General features: G+C 40.8%; 1 protein-coding gene across 1 annotated transcript; it reads left to right on the top strand.

Annotated features, from left to right (window-relative positions):
- Positions 1 to 4,688: 4,688 nt before the first annotated feature.
- Positions 4,689 to 16,421, top strand: LOC112255512 (solute carrier family 2, facilitated glucose transporter member 11). Its single transcript, XM_024428495.2, has 12 exons — positions 4,689 to 4,973; positions 5,287 to 5,385; positions 11,871 to 12,031; positions 12,184 to 12,308; positions 12,536 to 12,665; positions 14,384 to 14,532; positions 14,775 to 14,962; positions 15,225 to 15,335; positions 15,455 to 15,556; positions 15,626 to 15,701; positions 15,837 to 15,964; positions 16,118 to 16,421. Exons 1-12 carry the CDS (start codon positions 4,950 to 4,952, stop codon positions 16,310 to 16,312), a joined length of 1,488 nt encoding a protein of 495 aa, XP_024284263.1. The 5' UTR covers positions 4,689 to 4,949; the 3' UTR covers positions 16,313 to 16,421.
- Positions 16,422 to 17,910: the final 1,489 nt, after the last annotated feature.

The following is a 17,910-nucleotide window of genomic DNA, read 5'->3' as shown; positions in this document are numbered from 1 at the left end:
TAGCATCTGGGTCCTGTAAAAGAAATTAGATTTTTTGATTTTGATGAGGACTCCTCACCATTGTAGAGTAAATAGTACTTTCACAGTCTTAACATGATACCTCATGCCTTCTGGAATCCAGAGAGATGGTCTCCTCCTCATCATCGTCTCCATCATGTGCTGTTGCTGCTGCACTGGGGCCTTCACCCTATCACATTTAATCGGATTCATATTGAAGCTAGTAGACAAGACATGCCAGGCCTACAGTATGCCTTTGATGGAGTACTCACTGGATCAGCATCGTCTGGTGTTTGTGCTGGTGGCTCTAACAGGAACACAGTGCTGCCAGACACTGCAAGGCAATAGGTAAACCAAAGTCAGACAGTCCAAATTGATTCAATATGAATGTGGTTGTATCCCATGTAGAGATGGAAGGACATACCTTGAATGAAGCGGGTGGCATCTTGGGAGGAACCTATGCTCGTCTCTTTCCCCCCAGGGATCCCCTCTAAGACGGGCCTGCCTTTATTTAGCTCCAAGGCCATGTCCTCTGCTGGGGTAAGGTCAGCCTTTGGTGACCCACCACCCGTGCCTTGTCTGTGGGTATTCTTTTTCACTGCTAAAACAGTACAGACAATGTGTGAGCAGGCACCTTCTGGGTACAATATATGCTTGTGCTTTGTTAAATATTAGTCAGGGACCATACCATTCTGCAGAATGTTCTTGTATTTGATTTTGACCTGCTGCCATGTCCGTTTTGGCCCGTTCATGTTTAATCTACACACACACACACACACACACACACACACACACACACATTTAATGGAGTCACACTGCAAAAAATTACTTGGTATTTTTGTCTTGTTTTCAGTAAAAATATCAAAAAATTTATCATAGCTTTATACAGTGTGATGGAGTTACTTTACACAATTTCACTCATATCTGCAGTGCATTTCAATAAAAAATTTAACCGTTTCATAATTACAGTACAACTGCATTTTTGGAGATGTGAATTAAATATTTGAATTGTAATTGTGATGTTTCAGCGGAGCGGTGAGTGTGTAATTGTGCACTACTTACGCATTCAGGCGGTCTGCAATACTTTGCCACGCTTTTTCTCTTTGCTTTATCACTGTGGCGGTGTTGCCTTTCTTCTTAATTATATCTTTTACCTCCTCGTATGCCTCCATGAGGATTTGTGCTTCCGACTGGGAAAAGTACGCGGCTCTAGTTGCCATGGTAAATCAGTTAATCTGTGATCTGTGGCGGGGTCTATTTGAGTGAGCCGTGAGCGCGCACCTATCCAGGATTGGTTTCACCTGGCTTAATGAATCCGTGTCTGCTCATCCTGGCTTGGTCTTTGTGCAACCAATTAAGCCTGGACGCACATGTTTTGGCTTCATTGAGCTCAGCTGAGTCATTTATCCCGGATGTCTTAATTCTACTTTTGTGCAACAGGCCCCAGGTGTGAATGAACCAAAGACAAAACAAACGGAAAAGGAAACAAGGATCGGTGATGGCTGGTAGACCGGCGACGCCAACGCCGAACAGGGAGAGGAACCACCTTCGGTGAAAGTCGTGACATGTACTCTGTTTACTTGTCAATTTGAACCATGTGGCTTTTCAGCAGCTAGTATGAAATACGGTTCTTGAATTCTACTGTGACCAGTTTTTGTTAATTAAGATACTCCAAAAAAAGATGTGAAATCAGTCATAACCCTGTCACTATATTCTAGTCGGGGGTCCTATGTGTCTTGAGAGGATTTTTAAAAGTTGTATCAGTCAGAAATGATATTGTTATCAAATTTGGAATGGTGAAAAAAATGATGTTCAGGTAAATGTGCAGTTCAACTGCTGCTGCACCATGTATCATAGGGTTACATAAGGATATGGTGGATGATATTTTAACAAGGTGAAACAATTCTATCCAAAGCTACTGTATGTTCAGATAAATATTATACTGTATATATATATATATATATAATTTCACAAATCATTATTATGCAACTGTCTGTTATTTTGAAAATGGTGTGTTCTATTTCATTGTTTGGAATAGATTGTGATAATAAATTATGTGTTTGATTTATCTTCTTGTTGTTGTAATTTAATATCATTCTGTTACGTTGGAAAATAAATGATCTTCTAAGTTAATAAGTGTTTACAGGCTTTCTTCTTTGGTCACAAGTGGTCTACCATTCCATAGAAATCCTTTAGACAACTCAATCAACACATGTGTTATGGCAAGAACATGATGACCGCAGATTTGTCCAAATCAACAAGACCATGCAAGGTATCTGTCTAGATATAAACTAACTGATTACACAATATGCTAAACACGGGACATAAAGGGATACCCCCATGTCATTGCATGTTCTTTATTATGGCAGGAAATTTTACTATCGGTCAGGTACATTGGCTTTTTTATCATCAACTAAATTAGCATCACAGGTTTTTGTAAATAATAAATAGTGCATTCATATGCCAACAATTAGAATATCAAATGATCTAATTTGGATCAGTAAATAGCTATCAGTACATACAGCAATAATAACAAACATATTTTCAATATTCTTTTAAATCGCATTCGCTAGATAATAGTTATGAAAATCAACTGCTAGATATACTATATTTGTCGTATCCACATGAAAATTATTGAATGATAAAGTACATGTTTTATTCTCATCTTGTGTTAGTATATCAGGTCAGAAGTACCGTACATAATTGGAGATAAGCCTTAGCCTGTTTCTTTATTCTTTTTAATGATCAATTCTCTTTTAGTTTATTGCCAATAACAATCACCAGTACGGGACAATGTTGCCAATAACAATCACCAGTACAGGACAATGTTGCCAATAACAATCACCAGTACAGGACAATGTTGCCAATAACAATCACCAGTACAGGACAATGTTGCCAATAAGAATCACCAGTACAGGACAATGTTGCCAATAAGAATCACCAGTACAGGACAATGTTGCCAATAAGAATCACCAGTACAGGACAATGTTGCCAATAACAATCACCAGTACAGGACAATGTTGCCAATAACAATCACCAGTACAGGACAATGTTGCCAATAACAATCACCAGTACAGGACAATGTTGCCAATAAGAATCACCAGTACAGGACAATGTTGCCAATAAGAATCACCAGTACAGGACAATGTTGCCAATAACAATCACCAGTACAGGACAATGTTGCCAATAAGAATCACCAGTACAGGACAATGTTGCCAATAACAATCACCAGTACAGGACAATGTTGCCAATAACAATCACCAGTACAGGACAATGTTGCCAATAAGAATCACCAGTACAGGACAATGTTGCCAATAACAATCACCAGTACAGGACAATGTTGCCAATAAGAATCACCAGTACAGGACAATGTTGCCAATAAGAATCACCAGTACAGGACAATGTTGCCAATAAGAATCACCAGTACAGGACAATGTTGCCAATAACAATCAATGTTGCCAGAATCACCAGTACAGACAATGTTGCCAATAAGAATCACCAGTACAGGACAATGTTGCCAATAAGAATCACCAGTACAGGACAATGTTGCCAATAACAATCACCAGTACAGGACAATGTTGCCAATAAGAATCACCAGTACAGGACAATGTTGCCAATAAGAATCACCAGTACAGGACAATGTTGCCAATAAGAATCACCAGTACAGGACAATGTTGCCAATAAGAATCACCAGTACAGGACAATACAATCACCAGTACAGGACAATGTTGCCAATAAGAATCACCAGTACAGGACAATGTTGCCAATAAGAATCACCAGTACAGGACAATGTTGCCAATAAGAATCACCAGTACAGGACAATGTTGCCAATAAGAATCACCAGTACAGGACAATGTTGCCAAGAATCACCAGTACAGGACAATGTTGCCAATAAGAATCACCAGTACAGGACAATGTTGCCAATAAGAATCACCAGTACAGGACAATGTTGCCAATAAGAATCACCAGTACAGGACAATGTTGCCAATAACAATCACCAGTACAGGACAATGTTGCCAATAAGAATCACCAGTACAGGACAATGTTGCCAATAACAATCACCAGTACAGGACAATGTTGCCAATAAGAATCACCAGTACAGGACAATGTTGCCAATAAGAATCACCAGTACAGGACAATGTTGCCAATAACAATCACCAGTACAGGACAATGTTGCCAATAAGAATCACCAGTACAGGACAATGTTGCCAATAAGAATCACCAGTACAGGACAATGTTGCCAATAAGAATCACCAGTACAGGACAATGTACTGCTTGATACTCAGTAATCAAAACAACACAAACAATCGAAAGGCAATTTAAAAACAATGCACAATATTTTTACAATACAAAACATACAGTATCAACCAGAAGATTTGGAAATTACTGTTTTCTTTATTCCTTACAAAGTGCTCAATGTTAAACTGGAACTGGGCAGCACCTGTCCTGTTCAGCTTCCACATTGATGTATTCAGTCAGTGACTCACGGAACAATAAGTAAGTTATTCCTGTTTTATCAAGACACCTTCCTAACCATCCATCTCTTATGAAAATTAAACCTAATACCAAACTGGAGTAAAAACAAACATGATGGAGTCACAAGGCCAGGGCTTGTTATCAGTGGGAAGGAATCTGGTGAGATCCAGTTTGGACCAGTAAGATGTTCCTGGTTCAGTCCTGTTCCTCTCACTGTTCAGTGATCACTAATCTGCGCTCTCTCTACCCCCCATCCTTCTCTTTCTCTCCTCCTCCTCTCCAACAAGGTTTTCTTCCACTACAACCCAGACGATGTGATTAATAACAGTTTCGGGGACAGGACTGTGGTATCGGTGGGGATAAATGTTCCTTGGTGTCTGTGTCCCTCCTTCTCCCTCAGCAGCAGCAGGCGATCAACCAACTGTCCACCTGTTCTGCTGTTCCAGACAGCATCCAGGTGAGCCTCAGACGGAAAGATGGGAAAAGCACTCAATGATCTGGTAAGACAACAACACATCACTCATATAACTGATGATGAGGCTCATACTGAAATTATTCAATAAATAGTTTTAAAAAAGAGACTCTGCACTCTGCCATTTCTACTCCTATGTTGTTTATACTGAGAGACATCCTACAATTACAAAAAAAAATGTAAACACAATTGTTGAGTTAAAAACTTTGCACACTTTATTTCACTGTTGACTGTAATCTATCAAACTTGTATCATGTCTGTAATATTGCTCTATGTTTCATTGAGACGTAACTCAGTTTAGAATTCTTGATTACTGTAAAACATCCTTGTTTATACTCTAGATGCAGTACTGGAGGCTTTACCTGTTGACATTGGTATTGGGAATTGGGGGATCATTTCAATATGGGATGCAAGTTTCCATCATGTCTTCTCCAGCAGAGGTAAGAAAGCTGTCTGATGGTCAGCTCTAAGGAGTTGAATATAAACTTGATAATGAGGAATAGCATTGAGGGATAAAAGTGAAGACGTAATCTGATTTAAGATTGATACCTCCTTGCCTGTTGGCATGTGACTGAGCCTGTAAAGATATCACAAATAAAAACATATATGACCTGAGACACATAGGAGCACAAATTAGCTTTAAAGTAAGAAAATGCTATTATTATTATTGTTATTGCGTTGATATGTCACAATGACACTACAGTATTACAGTATTGCAATTTTTCAATTGAGTGTATATCAAAAGGTGCAAACAGCAGGGTGCATACAAAGTGTGAGAGAGTAAACAGTGTCCAGTTTCCCAGGAGAACAGGGAGATATCGTATCACTTCCCAGCCAGAGGAGGGAGTGACCTAATCCTAATGGATAGCACTGTGATCAACAGTTCATCAGCAGCAGCTTTTTCTCCAATCCAATTTATACAGACCCGACTGTGTATTGTCATATCATGTGAGCAGACAGAAAGAAACATGGTGGGGTTGAGGTTACAGGACTGTTGTTGGAGTATTTGAAGTATACCATGTTGCTTTAGACATCATAAGCAGGGTCAAATCAAACCAAAGTTTATTGGTCGCGTACACAGATTTGCAGATGTTATCGCAGGTGCAGCTAAATGCTTGTGTTCCTAGCTCCGGCAGTGTAGTAATAATACCTAGAAAAACAAAACAATATGCAAAAGTCCAAAATTAAAAAAGTCAAATTAAGAAATATCAGAACGAGCAATGTTAGAGTCCATAGTATGGTGTGTCTATATATCTCTATACAGTATGGACAGTATATAAATAGAAAGTACATGAATAGGTGTGTACAGCAGTAGTTATACAGGATAAGAGGTGACTACACTCTCAGAAAAAAAGATGCTATCTAGAACCTAAAAGGGTTCTTCCGCTTCTTTCTAAGAGTTTACAGTATATACATATAGTGGATTAAACAGTATGTAAACATTAAAGTGACCAGTGTTCAATGACTATGTACAGTCGTGGCCAAAAGTTCTGAGAATGACACAAATATTAATTTTCACAAAGTCTTCTGCCTCAGTTTGTATGATGGCAATTTGCATATACTCCAAAATATACTTGCATATACTTTATATTTGCATATACTCCAGCAAAGAAGCCACTTCTCTCCAGGAATAACATCAGGGACAAACTGATATTCTGCAAAAGGTACGGTGATTGGACTGCTGAGGACTGGGGTAAAGTCATTTTCTCTGATGAATCCCCTTTCCGATTGATTGGGGCATCCGGAAAAAAGCTTGGCCGGAGAAGACAAGGTGAGCGCTACCATCCGTCCTGTGTCATGCCAACAGTAAAGCATCCTGAGACCATTAATGTGTGGGGTTGCTTCTCAGCCAAGGGAGTGGGCTCACTCACAATTTTGCCTAAGAACACAGCCATGAATAAAGAATGGTACCAACACATCCTCAGAGAGCAACTTCTCCCAACCATCCAGGAACAGTTTGGTGACGAACAATGCCTTTCCAGCATGATGGAGCACCTTGCCATAAGGCAAAAGTGATAACTAAGTGGCTCGGGGAACAAAACATTGATATTTTGGCCAGGAAACTCCCCAGACCTTAATCCCATTGAGAACTTGTGGTCAATCCTCAAGAGGCGGATGGACAAACAAAAACCCACAAATTCTGACAAACTCCAAGCATTGATTATTTCCAAAATTGGCTGCCATCAGTCAGGATGTGGCTCAGAAGTTAATTGACAGCATGCCAGGGCGGATTGCAGAGGTCTTGAAAAAGAAGGGTCAACACTGCAAATTTTGACTCTTTGCATGAACTTCATGTAATTGTCAATACAAGTCTTTGACACTTATGAAATGCTTGTAATTATACTTCAGTATTCCATAGTAACATCTGACAAAAATATCTAAAGACACTGAAGCAGCAAACTTTGTGGAAATGAATATTTACGTCATTCACAGTGAAATACTAAGTTATGGGCCATTCCCAACAATGAGAGGAAGAAAATTAAATTGAGAAGTAATAACATGTAATGATAAAATTAATAATAAATACACAATGAGTAGCGATATCTTGGCTAAGAGAGAGTACACAGGGTACCAGTACCGAGTCGATGTGCAGAGGTACGAGGTAAATTATACTTTTTCCACATTTTGTTGTGTCACAAAGTGGGATTAAAATGGATTTAATTGTATTTTTTTGTCAATGATCTACACAAAATACTCTGTAATGTCAAAGTAAAAGAGTATGAAGAATAAAACTCTAATTTATCTTGATTAGATAAGTATTCAACCCCCTGAGTCAATGCATGTTAGAATCATCTTTGGCAGTAATTACAGCTGTGAGTCTTTCTGGGTAAGTCTGTAAGAGCTTTGCACATCTAGATTGTGCAATATTTGCTCATTTTATTTGTTTTAATTCTTCAAGCTCTGTAAAGTTGGTTGTTGATCATTGCTAGACAGACATTTTCAAGTCTTGCTGTAGATTTTCAAACCGATTTAAGTCTAAACTGTAACTAGGCCACCCAGGAACATTCAATGTTGTCTTGGTAAGAAACTCCAGTGTATATTTTGCTTTGTGGTTTAGGTTATTGTCCTGCTGAAAGGTAAATTTGTCTCCCAGTGTCTGTTGGAAAGTAGACTGAACCAGGTTTTCCTCTAGGATTTTGTTTGTTGTTAGCTCTATTCCATTTATTTTTATCATAAAAAACTCCCTAGTCCTTGCAGATGACAAGCATACCCATAACATGATGCAGCAACCACCAATATGAAGAGTTGTACTCATTGATGTGTTGTGTCGGATTTGCCCCAAACATCAATCAAATCAATCAATGAAATGTATTTATAAAGCCCTTTTACATCCGCAGATGTCACCCAGTGCTTACAGAGAATCCCAGCCTAAAACCTCAAACAGCAAGCAATGCAGATGTAGAAGCACAGTGGCTAGGAAAAACTCCATAGAAAGGCAGAAACATAGGAAGAAACCTGGAGAGGAATTAGGCTCTGATGGGTGGCCAGTCCTCTTCTGGCTGTTCCGGGTGAAGATTATAAGAGTACATTGCCATTAAGGCCAGATTGTTCTTCAAAATGCTCAAACGGTCATAGATGACCAGCAGGGTCAAATAATAATCAGGAGTAAATGTAATTTGGCTTTTCATAGCCGACCATTCAGATGTCACATCAGCAGGTGCTGTAGAGAGAGAAAGAGAGAGAAAGAGAGTGAAAGGGATCAAGACAGAGAAAGAGAGGGAGTCTAAAACAGCAGGTCTGGGACAAGGTTGCACATGTACTGAACAGGTCAGGTTTTCATAGCCTCAGGCAGAACAGTTGAAACTGGAGCAGAAGCACGACCAGGTGGACTGGGGACAGCCAGGAGTCATCAGGCCAGGTAGTCCTGAGGCATGGTCCTAGGGCTCACGTCCTCCGGGAGGGGAGGGGAGGGAGAAAGAGAATTAGAGGGAGCATACTTAGATTCACACAGGACACCAGATAAGACAGGAGAATTACTCCAGATATAACAGACTGACCCTAGCCCCCCGGCACATAGACTATTGCAGCATAGATACTGGAGGCTGAGACGGGGGGATCGGGGGACACTGTGGCCCCGTCCGACGACACCCCCGGACAGGACTAACCAGGCATGATATAACCCCACCCACTTTGCCAAAGCACAGCCCCCACACCACTAGAGGGATATCAACAGACCACTAACTTACTACCCTGAGACGAGGCTGACTATAGCCCACGACAATCTCCTCCACTGCACGAGCCGAGGGGGCGCAAGACCATACAGGCAGATCACATCAGTGACTCAACTCACTCAAGTCGAGTATAGTGCAAAAAAGCCTGGCATGACATGACGCACCCCTCCTAGGGACGGCATGTAAAGGGCATTAGTAAGCCAGTGACTCGGCCTCCTTAATAGGGTCAGAGGCAGAGAATCCTAGTGGAGAGAGGGGAGCCGGCCAGGCAGAAACAGTAATGGCGGTTCATCATTCCAGTGCCTTGCTGTTCACCTTAGCACCCTTGGACCAGGCTACACTCAATCATAGGACCTAATGAAGAGATGAGTCTTCAGTAAAGACTTAAATGTCGACACCGAGTCTGTGTCTTTCACATGGATAGGCAGACCATTCCATAAAAATTGATCTCTGTATGAGAAAGCTTAAGCCTCCTGCTGTTTGCTAATAAATTCTAGGGATAATAAGGAGGCCTGCGTCTTGTGAATGTAGCGTACATGTAGGTATGTACGGCAGGACCAAATCGGAGAGATAGTTAGGAGCAAGTCCATGTAATGCTTTGTAGGTTAGCAGTAAAACCTTGAAATCACCCCAAGCCATAACAGTAAGCCAGTGTAGAGAGGATAACACTGGAGTAATACGATCAAATGTTGGGGTTCTAGTCAAGATTCTAAAAGACATATTTAGCATTAACTGAAGTTTATTTAATGTTTTATCCGAGCATTGCAGTAGTCTAGTCTAGAAGGGACAAAAGCATGGATTAGCTTTTCTGCATCATTTTTGGACTAAAAGTGTCCAGTTTTTGCAATGTTACGAAGATGGAAAAAAGCTGTCCTTGAAATATTCTTGATATGTTCGTCAAAAGAGAGATCAGGATCCAGAGTAATACTGAGGTTCTTCCCAGTTTTATTTGAGACGACTGTACAACCGTCAAGACTAATTGTCAGATCAGATCTATTGATCTCTTTGTTTCTTGGGACCTAGAACAGGCATCTCTGTTTAAAAGTAAAACATTTGCCACCATCCACTTACTCATGTCTGAAACACAGGCTTCCAGGGTAGGCAATTTTGGGGCTTCACCATGTTTCATCGAAATGTACAGCTGTGTGAGTTGACATTGTGTTTTCAAATGACATCACCAAGATATATTTACTGAAAACAATAGTGGTCCTAAAACAGAACCTTGAGGAACACCGAAATGTACAATTTATTTGTTAGAGGACAAACTATCCACAGAGACAAACTGATATATTTTCGACAGATGAGATCTAAACTGGCAAGAACTTGTCTGTGTAGACCAACTAAGGTTTCCAATCTCTCCAAAATAATGTGGTAATTGATGGTGTCAAAAGCGGCACTAAGGTCTATGAGCACATGCTTTTTTTTTGTAAAACAGCTATTAATTGGTCAATTCTGAGGCCTGTGACCAGAGTTAAAATTAAATTCAATAAAAGCACAAGTCAGGAGTATTCAGAATGCTTTGAATGTTGGTTTGAAGTACTGAAAGGACAAACAAAACAAAATACTTGAGGCAAAGGGCGTTTCAATATAGCCTTTTCAAAAGTTTTATGACTTAAAATAAACACTGTCCAGGAAAATGCCTCAATGCGTTCTTTTGCAAAGACAACTAGGCATATCAGATTTAAATAAGTAGTTGCACCAGCAAAACTTGGAAGAAGTGGACGTCAAGAATGCTGACAGGTCCCTGCATTTGGGCATACTTTAATTACTGCTCATTGAGATACGTTAAATATAGCATCATAATTGTATTTCATTTGGGGGCCATAGAAATGTTTGGGCAATTCTACATAGTGTAAGATGACTCATGACATCTTTGGGGTAGGCTATTTCATGATAATAAAGATAGAGAAAATAAAGTCTAGACTATTTTATGTTATGACATTGTATACTCATAGGGGGGTAAATTCAAAACGTTTGAGGTAAACACTGACTGAGTGAGATGAAATGCAGGGTCCTGAGCCGACACAACAGCCCGGCACGCCATCATATCCAGAGTAACCTGCTGTGTACCGTACTGCCGGTTGGACTCCAAACGACACATCTTTAAATTTCACCGACTACCGACTGACCCAAAACAACAAGAAATTTGGAGCACTTTAATTCAGAACGACAGACTTAAGTCATCCAACTCATGAAATAATCTGTTTTCTCTTGGATCTGTTACATCTGTCTATTGGAGTCTTTATCATACCAGCCTTTTATGTTAAGGGTGTCTAAGATATTCAAACGACTATTTACTGTTTTACTGACCACAATCTATTTGACAGTGAAGCTGACCTTTTAGCAGTAATGCCATGTTATCAAGCAGAGGCAGCAGGCAGCTGAGCCAGCACTTACCCAAAGATGCTGGGGAGTTGGGTGGGCAGAGTTAGAGGAAATTGATCGGTCTGCAGCATAAACTGAAGAGGCAGATGCTGGTTAATGAAGGAAGTAATCCCAAAGAAATTAGATAATGTTATTTATTTTGAGTAATCCAATGAATTACATTACGAATTACTATTATTGTCATGTAATCTATAAACAGCAACTGATTACATTTCTCAAGTAATCCACCCAACCCTGATTTATAAGTGAGCTTACTTGCCAAAACTCAGGGTCAATCTCAATACTCTATAGTGGCTTCGTCCATCTGCACTGACATTAACTAAACTGGACAGGTGAAATCCATTCTCTCTCTCCCTGTCTGTATGTAGCACATACAGAGCTTTGTGAACCAGACCTGGCTGGGGAGGTATGAGGTTCCAGTAGACGATTCCACCAACATGCTCATCTGGTCTTTCATCGTATCTGTGTTTAGTCTAGGAGGATGGGTCGGGGCTATCCACAGTGGCAGTCTCCCTGTCACCTACGGCCGGTAAGACACTTAGGGCCACGCACACACACACACACACACACACACACACACACACACACACACACACACACACACACACACACACACACACACACACACACACACACACACACACACACACACACACACACACACACTCTTCTGTTTTGCAGGAAGAAAGCCCTGCTGTTCAACAACATAGTGGCCCTTGTAGCTGCTCTACTGATGGTATTCAGTCTCATGTCCAAGTCCTTTGAGATGATCCTGCTGGGCAGATTTCTCTATGGATATAATGTTGGTATGTGTTTTGTGCTTTGTTTTTTCCTCTTTGTGTGTATAGTCTACTCTATGTGGGAACATGGGAGCATCCTGCAGTATTATTTAAATTTTTACTTCTCTTGTAACGCTCTTCCCTCCATCTCTCCCCCCTCTCTCTTTCTTTCTCTCTCTATCTTTATTTCACTCTTTCTCTATATCTCCTGCCTTACACCTCTCCCTCCTCTCTCTCGTCCTCCTCTCTCTCAGGCATGGGGCTGAGTGTGCACCTGATGTACTTGGGCGAGAGTTCACCTAAGAAGCTGAGAGGATTCCTGACCCTCACTAGCTCCATCTTTATTGGCTTAGGGAAGGTCATGGGTCAGATTGTTGGCATCAAGTCAGTACCCTTGTTACTTAACCCCCTAACCCTTGTTCTCAGGTTAGTTTACCCTCTTAATTATCAGTTGTTCTAGCCTGGTCAAGCATTCTGACCTCTGTGTTGTGCTCAGCGGTCAGCATAGTTGACCAGGCTGCATTGGTTCATGTTCATAACACCTTAACACACATCCTCAGAACCCACAGTCACAGCACAGTTACATAGATTACATCCACCCTTCCAGAGTTCACACTGTTCAGTGAAATCCCCTTCATGCTCATCCCCCTCCTGTACTCCCTATTCACCCATGACTGTGTGGCCACGCACGCCTCCAACTCAATCATCAAGTTTGCAGACGACACAACAGTAGTAGGCTTGATTACCAACAATGATGAGACAGCCTACAGGGAGGAGATGAGGGCTCTGGGACTGTGGTGCCAGGAAAATAACCTCTCACTCAACGTCAACAAAACAAAGGAGTTTATCGTAGACTTCAGGAAACAGCAGGGGGAGCACCCACCTATCCACATTGACGGGACAGCAGTGGAGAAGGTGGAAAGCTTCAAGTTCCTTGGCATACACATCACTGACAAACTGAACTGGACCACCCACACAGACAGTGTGGTGAAGAAGGCACATCCTGTTGGGCTATATCACCTCCTGGTACGGCAACTGCACCGCCCGCAACCGCAGGGCTCTCCAGAGGGTGGTGCGGTCTGCCCAATGCATCGCCAGGGACAAACTACTTGCCCTCCAGGACACCTACAGCACCCGATGTCACAGGAAGGCCAAAAATATAATCAAGGACAACAACCACCCAAGCCACTTCCTGTTCACCCCACTATCATCCAGAAGGCTAGTACAGGTGCATCAAAGCTGGGACCGAGAGACTGAAAAACAGCTTCTATCTCAAGTTCTTCAGACTGTTAAATAGCCATCACTAGCACATTATAGAGGCTGCTGCCTATATACATAGACTTGAAATCACTGGCCACTTTAATAATGGATTACTAGTCACTTTAATAATGTTTACATATTTTACATTACTCATCTCATATGTATATACTGTATCCTATTCAATTCTATTCTACTGTATCTTAGTCTATGTCGCTCTGACATTGCCCGTCCATATATTTATATATTCTTAATTCCATTAATTTACTTAGTAGATTTGTGTGTATTGTGAAATTGTTAGATGTTACTTGTTAGATATTACTGCGCTGTTGGAGCTAGAACACAAGCCTTTCGCTACACCTGCAATAACATCTGCTAAACCTGTGTATGTGACCAATAAAATGTGATTTGATTTGATTTGAATGTTCCAGTTGACCCACGCTGAACCTCGGACCAGCCTCATTGTCATATGCACTGGATTCCACTGTCCCGGTCCGGCTGGGCAGAAGTACATACTCTGAACAGCTCATCTGACAAATTACCAGAAATTGAATAATTTTGGAGCACAACATACAAGTGTATGGCAAAGCTCTCTATGACAAAAACATCAACATTTTGACAGAAGCTGGATAGAAAAATGATGTGAAACACAAATAATGTATTCTAATAAGGAACAATATTGATGTTCAAGTATCAACGATGGAATGAGGATGGAAGAAAGACACAGTATGGTTGAAATTAATCATTTCTTACCAAGTCTCTCCCTCTGTCTTTCTGCCCCCCCTTCCCCCATCTCCGTCTCTCTCTCTCTCGCTCTCTCCCTTTCCCTTCCTGTCTCTCTGTAGGGAGGTGATGGGTACAGATGACATGTGGCCCTGGCTGATGGCCCTTGGTGGCCTCCCTGCCATCATCCAGTTTGTGACCCTGCTCTTTTTCCCAGAAGCACCTCGCTACCTGTACATCGACAAAGGCGACACAGAGGGCTCAAAAAAAGGTATGCATAATGTGAGACATTTTTATTTTATCTGTTATGCTGGCTTTGGGGGAAGAATGTCCCTGGATCAAATCTAAACCATACAATAATCAAACACAGAATACACTTCATAATGTACAACATAACAGTACACATATAATATAACACATCCGTACACATCATATCATCAGAGATGGCGAGAAGAGGTGTGTATATGATGTTGCTGTTGAATAACGTGATTTGTGTGCATGTTGTTGTCATAGCCCTGCAGTGGCTGTGGCAGGAGGATGACCTGAAGATGGAGATGGATGACATGGAGAAGGAGAGGGAGAGCATGCAGGGCCAGAAGTCTAAGACAGTGTGGGAAGTGCTGACTTCTCGCTGTGTCAGGTGGCAAGTGCTGGCTCTGGTCATCCCCTGTGCCTGTGTTCAGTTTTGTGGTATTAACGCAGTGAGTCTGTTTTTACTCTATCTATCTTTACTGCAACATTACTGAATCTACCTTTAGTCACGAGTTCAATGTCAGTAGGTTGTATTTCCCTGATGAGGTTATTCTGCATTCTACGTAGAAGTGAAGAGGTGATCCATTCCCTTCCTTTTTCAGAAGAAATGCTTGTAACTGTTGCAAGTGGGAGCCCTCTCGTTCTCTATATTATCTTGTCATTCTCCTTTCATCTCATCTTCTCCACATTGACCCAGAATTTGTTCTATAGATTTATTTTTACGCTTTTGACATCTTCCGTGAATCTGGAGTAGCAGAGGACAATATGCACTACCTGTCCATTGGCATCGGAGCAACAGAACTCATCTCCATCAGTCTCTGTGTGAGTACCATAACATACTGGAGGTCATAGTGGAGAATAACATCACTGTCTGTAACTGAACAATACAATAACATTTGTTTTAGTGGCCATATTGACCTCCTGTCCTTGTTGTGTCCCAGTCTCTGTTGATAGACCGTGCGGGCAGGAAGATGCTGATGGGCTATGGCTACCTGTTGATGGGAGTCATCATGTCCATCCTTGTTGTTATGCTGTCCATCAAGGTAATCCAACACTTAGGGTTTCTGTGTCAGCTGACATGAGAACTAACACAGTCCTTTCTCTCTCAACAGGACCTGTTTTCATGGTTCCCTTATGTTAACATCGCCCTCATCTTCTCTGTCATCTGTGTTTATGGACTAGGACCTTGTGAGTACTCTATGCTTATAAATGTCTTTTGTATTATGTCACATTTTGGTGTGTACGATTCCAGTTCGGAGTATTTGGAATTGAGTGAGCTAATGCCAGGCTGAGCTGGTTGTCACAGTACTCGTATCTTTCTAGCCGGGGTGTCCATGGCCCTCCCTGCAGATCTCTTCCTGCAGGCCTGGAGACCGTCCGCTTACGTCATCAGCGGCTCTGTCAACTGGCTAGGCCTGTTCCTCATTGGGATGTTCTTCCCCTACATAGTGGTAAGATACTGCTCCAAGTCAACATAAACACACTTAATATCAGTGATCCGAACGACTACCATTCCCTGACGGTTTTATATCTCTGAGATCCTACTGTCTGTCTGGTCAGTGAGTTATCTGTTGATATTTAACATTATTCATGTGCCCATGTAGGATGCTCTAGGCCAGTTCTGCTTCCTGGTCTTTGTGGCATACTGCATGTTCAGCTCAGCGTTCATGCTCTACTTCATCCCAGAGACCAAAGGCAAGAGCATGGTGGAGATCATGGAGGACTTTAACAAACTCAACTACAAGAATAGGGGGACAGACACCGAAAAGGCTGACTTTGTTTTGGAAACAACATTTTGAGAACATTTGTATATACAGTATACACTACCGTTCAAAAGTTTGGGGTCACTTAGAAATGTCCTTGTTTTTGAAAGAAAAACATTTTTTTTTGTCCATTAAAATAACATCAAATTGATCAGAAATACAATGATAATGTTGTAAATGACTATTGTAGCTGGAAATGGCAGATTCTTAATGGAATATCTACATAGGAGTACAGAGGCCCATTATCAGCAACCATCACTCCTGTGTTCCATTGGCACGTTGTGTTCGCGTTGTGTTCACTAATCCAAGTTTATCATTTTAAAAGGCTAATTGATCATTCGAAAACCCTTTTGCAATTATGTTAGCACAGCTTAAAACAATGGACCAGTTTCCTGGAAACAGATGAAGCCTAGTCCTGGACTAAAAAAAAATACATGCTATGCTTAATCTGTGTCTGGAAATGCAAGTGAAATGCAAGTGAAACATATGTTTAGGTAAGGACTACTTGATATAACATGTCGATTCAATATGGTATATTATCATTGATTATACAAGACACTAGATTAGGGCCCTCTATTTCATTTGACTGTAAACCTATTAGATCAATACCATTTCTGATGTCAGTGTGGTATTTATTAACTTATTGAAACCTGCAATGACATCAACCCCAATGACATGACACTGAAAACAAAACAATATTCCTGGGAAAGAATGACATATCTGTCTGTCCTTTCCAACACCTGAATGTCACCACCAGTATGTAGCAGATGTCTGTGCAGTTTGACTGTCTGGGAGTAAAAATAAAGAGACATGGCTAAATAAGTGAACCATGATGTGTCATGAAAAGTAAATCAAAAGTAAATCCAAAACTATGGCACAATAACACACTCAGGAACAGTTTCAAATACATATTTAATTCATCCCCAACTCTGTATCAATCAGACAGAGATGACAGACTCAAAAACAGTGTACAAAAACAGACATCTATAGAAAAGTATGCTTATATTGAAATATGTCCAAAGGTTTAATAAAACATGTAACTTAAACATGTTTAAAGTTGAAGAATCTTGACAAGTACAATGATAAAATACCAACATACATATACAAATGTACATCTTCTTTGTGTGCATGTTATGTGTACAAAAGTGTCATTGCAATTCACTTTGCGCATGATTGACCATTTAGAGAAATAGGTCCTTTTTCATCTCGCATTTCAAATCTACTGCTGTGCACAATCAGTATTGGGAAGGCACTTTGCAACAGACCAACATAACAATACAAGAAAACAACACAGGTAAGTATCTAAGCAATCAATCAATAAAAACATCCTATAAATTGAACTACCAAAACAGGTGAGATAAACAAACAACCAATACCACCAGATGAATTGAATAGCATGTATGGGCGATCACCAGTGTTGCATATCATATGAGCATATTTCTAAAAACAGCATTGTCTCTTACTTATCCAATAAATAACACAAAGAAACAGGCCTTTTTAAATTGATTTTTACTCCATCCCGTGTGAAAAGCATCACTATTCAGTGGGGATATTAAAACAAATTAAATGGAATAATATGGCCTAAACAGACTGATTGATCAAAGCCATGGGTGGCAGAACTAAACTGGTAGAGT

Source organism: Oncorhynchus tshawytscha, linkage group LG07, assembly GCF_018296145.1.
Source record: "Oncorhynchus tshawytscha isolate Ot180627B linkage group LG07, Otsh_v2.0, whole genome shotgun sequence".
Classification (NCBI taxonomy): domain Eukaryota; kingdom Metazoa; phylum Chordata; class Actinopteri; order Salmoniformes; family Salmonidae; genus Oncorhynchus; species Oncorhynchus tshawytscha.
Note: the sequence above shows the minus strand (reverse complement) of the source record. Positions and strands in the feature narration are given on the sequence as shown.